This window comes from Apium graveolens, chromosome 2 (genome assembly GCF_009905375.1).
Source record: "Apium graveolens cultivar Ventura chromosome 2, ASM990537v1, whole genome shotgun sequence".
Lineage (NCBI taxonomy): Eukaryota > Viridiplantae > Streptophyta > Magnoliopsida > Apiales > Apiaceae > Apium > Apium graveolens.
The window spans coordinates 219,035,124-219,040,610 of NC_133648.1; the positions used below are offsets into that span (position 1 = coordinate 219,035,124).

Genomic DNA, 5,487 nt, shown 5'->3' on the forward strand with positions numbered 1-5,487 from the left:
AAAAGCTTGACTAAAAGAAACTAAAGCAAGATCTGGTGCTGAAAAGCCACTAGATATGTAGCTTTGGGAGCATGCAAGTAAAACAAGTCGTCCTGTTCAAGAGATTGCTTGTAAACAAGATATACCACCATTTTATGTTTTTTAAAACACTAAATCACTTAAGCCATGAATCTATACCCAAGGTCTAAGATATGGCTTCATCTAGCAGTCGAAAATTACGAGTTCTGTTTTTGTCCCGAAAATTTTAAAATCTTGGTTTAGAACACGATTATACTATGCCAGCAATACTGCAATAAAGTGAAGGGATTTGAATTAAATTTAAAGTCACCAATTTTTGTTTTGAAGCAAGAAAATTGGTGGAGTAAGAATCGATACTTCTTGTAAACCTTTTCTCAGCCTCGCTCCCATTTATAGCAAACACCTTACTCTTTATTCAAAATCCCACAATAGAAACAAATGGACCTAACTTCTGTAACCATGCATCACAACATAACAGCTCCAGCACCACCACCACCATCATTCAATGGCAATAGTACCGGAGGGCATGTCCACCACCACACACTAGCTCACACGGCGTTTTACTGGGGTAAAAATGCAGTGTTCCTCTTCTCGGGTTGGCCTGGAAAAAGCTCTGGCATGTATGCTTTAGCACTAGTAGTTGTCTTCATGTTGGCAGTGTTGGTTGAGTTCTTTACTCATAGCAAACTAGTTCCAGCTGGTTCGAACCGGGTTGCTAAGGGTTTCTTTCAGACTGGAATATATGGTCTCCGTGTCGGGTTGGCATACATGGTAATGCTCTCGGTCGTGTCTTATAATGTAGGTGTGTTTATTGCGGCTATGATTGGCCATGCAGCGGGCTTTGCCATTTTTGGTTTCGCATTCAAAAACTGAACCAACCTTACGTGCCTTGGTTTGCTACTACTAGTGAACGGGGCCTCTAATTTTGTGTGTGCATAGTTTGATTAAATTTCTGATACTGACATGCAGTTTTAATCAAATTTTCTGTCCTAATTATGGTCTCACTGGGGGTGTAATTACAATACATATGTCGTATTTGAGCTTGTGTATAATCTAAGAATGAAGTCCAGAACTGGTTTACACGATGCACAATGCATCATAATAAAAAATTTCTATTTATTTGTCTGCTGTTATATATGAATTATTAGTCTAATCAGCAGAAAAACAGGAGTTTATATTTGATGCAGAGGTAATAGTAATTCACTACTTGTAATGTCAATATGTTTTGAACTCTGAATGTCTCCTCTCTCTAAATGGAGAGGCAACATTATGCCTCAGATGGTTTGTCTAACCAGGTCGGAATCGGATCAACCAATAATGTCAATATGGCCATCTAAGCAGGACAACTCTTATCATTCTTCTCAGCCTCATATTACCTTCATAAAACCTTATATTAATATTAGCAGGGAAGTGTCTTCTCCAGGCTCTGCGGATACATTATAATAAACTGAATATTCAAATCTTCAATGTTAAAATGGAGAAAAGATGAAATAATTAAAATGATTTATCATTGAAGAATTGAATAAGAGCTAACTATAACATATAAACAACTTTACACACATACTGTTGTTTGATATCACAGAACCAAGCAAACTATCTGTTAAATTTGCACACACACAAAACAAAGTGCTGAGAATAAATTCTCGGTTTTCTCTCTTATTGAAACTGAATGAATAAACGAGTACATATACTAAGAAACAACTTACACCTGGAAGTTGCTACAAAAAAGGAACAGAAATCTACACTATCTCCACCTTCCCCATTATTTAATAAAACTCCTAAAAACACTCTGGTGACTAATGACCAGATCAAAGACTACACGAATGAAATAACAAATGCAAGTAAAACTAATAATAAAAAACCCAGTTTAAGATTAAGACAACACTCTCCCCCTTAATCTTAAACCTGACTAACAATTTCTTTAACTCCTAGCAGCTGTCTCATCTTCTCGAACTTGATTGTTTGCAGAGCCTTTGTTAAAATGTCTGCACGTTGGCATTCACTGGACACATACTTCACAATGATTTCCCCACGCTCAATGCATTCTCTAATGAAATGATAACGAACATCAATGTGTTTGTTGCGACCATGGAAAACAGGATTTTTGGCAAGATCAATAGCTGATTTGTTGTCAATATACAACACTACTGGACTCAGTTGTTCACCAGTAACCTGCTGCATAACATTTCGTAACCATATACTTTGGCAAGCGGCTGCAGTTGCAGCCATGAATTCTGCTTCACGTGAGGACAACGCAACGCACCTTTGCTTCTGAGACACCCATGTTACTAAGTTTTCATTCAAGTAAAAAACCATCCCACCAGTACTCCGTCTATCCTCGACATGTCCGGCTAAATCACTATCGGAATACCCTGTAAGAACATTGTTTCCATTCGTCTTTGAGTACACCAGGCCCAATCCTAAAGTTCCCTTTACATACCTCAGGATCCTCTTCACTGAGTTCAAATGCAGCACTGTTGGATGCTCCATGTATCGACTCACCATCCCAACCGAAAATGCGATATCAGGTCTAGTATGGACCAAGTACCGTAAACCTCCCACCAAACTTCGATACTGCGTACTATTGACTCGTTTTCCACCATCATCCCTTGTCAGCTGCTCCTTTGGGTCCATTGGATACTTTGTTGGGTTACATTCGGCCAATCATGCTTGTGCAAGTAATTTCTTTGCATACCCAGTTTGTCTTAACTCAATGAAGCCATCACCTTGGTTTACCTCTATTCCCAGGTAGTAAGTTAACTTCCCCAAGTCACTCATCTCAAATACTTCACTCATCTGCTTTTTAAACAACTCAATACTAGAAAGTTTTGTACCTGTCACCAGAATATCATCAACATAAATACCAATGATCAAAACATCTTCCTTGTCACGTCGTGTATATACTCCATGTTCTGAAGGACAGCGTTTAAATCCCAGCTTTTCCAAACAACTATTCAATTTTGCGTACCAGGCCCGTGGCACCTGTTTCAAGCCATACAATGCTTTGAAAAGCTTGTATAGTAGCCTCTCCTGTCCCTTCTTTACATAGCCCTTTGGTTGTGCAACATATACTTCCTCATTGATGTCCCCATTCAAGAATGCCGTTTTAACATCTAGATGATGTACTTGCCAGTTATTCTTTGCTGCCCACGCAAGCAACAATCTAATTGTTTCCAATCTGGTAACAGGTGCATATACTTCATCATAATCGACACCATGCTCTTGTACGTAGCCTCTTGCAACTAACCGGGCTTTGTGCTTCACAACTTGTCCACTAGCATCCTTCTTTAATTTGTACACCCACTTTAAATCAATTACCTTGTGCCCATCTGAAAGCTTTGCCAATTTCCATGTACTGTACTCAATTTCTTTATCCATTGCCAGCCTCCAATCTTTTTCTTTTGCAGCTTGCCCGTAGTTCTGTGGTTCTTCAGTGCACATAAACAGCAACTCTTGATCGATTTCAACCTCTTCGGTATCATCATACACATCTCTGATTAATCTGAAACATCGTGGCTCACCGCTGTCATCATATCTGTGTGAGCTTATCTCTGTCTGTGGTGTCAATGACAAGGTCGAACCCTCAATACTTTCAGTACCACTCACAGGTGAATGTGGAGGTGTCTCAAACAAACCTCCCACGGTCTCTTCACCATAATTTTGCTTTGTATTACCAGTAACCGAACCTTGTCTCTCAAAAATATCAGGAACTGAGAGTAAACCACCACAGTCATCTATCTTTTCTTGCTGCAAGCTGGACCAACCCTTTGTCTCTTCAAACACTGCATCCCTGGTAACATGTATACGTTTGTTCACTGGATCGTAAACTCTGTACGCCTTGGTTCCAGGCTCTCTTCCCAAATTAATCACCTCCAAGCTCCTGTCATCCAGCTTCTTTGTGTGTATGTTAGGTATCTTCATGTGTGTGAGACACCCAAATACTCGAATATGACTCAAATTCGGCTTGTTACCCGTCCATGCTTCATATGGTTTTTGATTTGATAGAGCACGTGTGGGCAACCTATTCAACACATACACGGAATGACGGACAGCTTCACCCCACAGTGTTGCTAGTAGTCCCATCTCTTTTAGAAAGCATCGAGTCATCTCCATAACAGTCCTATTTCTGCGTTCTACAACCCCATTCTATTGGGGGGTGTAGGGTGCAGTAAAATGCCTCTCGATTCCATTGTCATCACAGTATGTCTTAAAATCGTTTGAATTAAATTCCCCTCCACGATCAGTTCTAAAGACTTTTATTTTCTTCTCTGCACCATCCTCAACTTTGGCTCGGAATATTTTGAACGCACTGAAAGCTTCATCCTTTCCTTTTAGCATATAAACCCATATTGCTCTACTAAAGTCATCCACCAATAGAAAGAAATACTTATTTCCACCCGACGTGATTGGCTCAATAGGACCACACAAGTCTCCGTGAACTAACTGCAGCACCTTGGTTGACCCGTAAGTCACCTTGTTAGGAAATGACATTCGAGTTTGTTTCGAGATTAGACACCCCTTGCACACCTCCTTTGACTGGTTAATCTTGGGCAATCCGGTTACCATATTTCTGTTATACATCAGTGCCAAGGAGAGTTGATTTACATGCCCCAAACGAACATGCCAAAGATTTGACACTTCTTCTGATTTTGTTAACATACACTCACGTTTTACAGTCTCAGCAAGAAGCTTGTACAATCGATTCTATGAGCGTTTCACTTTCATAAGCAGACTCCCTTGGTTCTCAAACACCCACAAAAAATTTCCTTTCAAAATAACCCTATTCCCATCCTCTGAAAGTTGACCCAGACTAATTATGTTATTACAGAGTGAAGGGATATAAAATACCTCTTTGAGTGTACGTTTCTCTCCATTCTTGCACTTAAATATTATTGAGCCCTTTCCTCGAATCTTCACATTTGATCCATCACCAAATTTTACTGACCCAACTACCCCTTCGTCTAGTTCCAAGAATTTCTCTTTATCACCCGTCATGTGATTACTCGCTCCGTTATCCAGATACCATACGTTGGAACTTGCCTTCTTTTTCTCATCAATTTCTATTTTAGGGGTCACACCTTTCTCGTTGAGTACCATTTCTCCATAGCCTTTGTCATGCTTTGCCAACAAGAGAGCTGGCTCATCATCCTCAGTTTCTGTCAACAAGGCTTTTTGTCTAACTTCCCTTTCACGCTTTGGCTTCCTGCACTCTGCGGCATAATGACCGTATATGTGACAATTATAACACTTGATTTTACTTTTGTCCCTGCCACGACCCTTCACATTTGAGCTCCCTTCAGGACTATTTTTGTTCATCCTTTTCTGCCATTCCTCTCTCATGAGAAACAGCTTATGACTACTGCCTTCTCTCTCCAGCCACTCCTTCTCTGTCAACAGTAACTGACCATTTGCAACATCTGTACTCCCCTTTATTCTTTCTTCATGCGCCTTCAATGCTCCAATCGCCTC

At 40.1% G+C, this 5,487-nt stretch overlaps 2 protein-coding genes across 2 annotated transcripts; one reads left to right on the forward strand and one right to left on the reverse strand.

The window, feature by feature from the left end:
• Positions 1 to 477: 477 nt before the first annotated feature.
• Positions 478 to 891, forward strand: LOC141696970 (copper transporter 6-like). The gene has a single exon (XM_074501139.1). It carries the CDS (start codon positions 478 to 480, stop codon positions 889 to 891), a length of 414 nt encoding a protein of 137 aa, XP_074357240.1.
• A 1,026-nt stretch (positions 892 to 1,917) lies between these two features.
• On the reverse strand, positions 1,918 to 2,652 carry LOC141696978 (secreted RxLR effector protein 161-like). The gene has a single exon (XM_074501150.1). The coding sequence runs from the start codon at positions 2,650 to 2,652 to the stop codon at positions 1,918 to 1,920; it is 735 nt and encodes a 244-aa protein (XP_074357251.1).
• Positions 2,653 to 5,487: the final 2,835 nt, after the last annotated feature.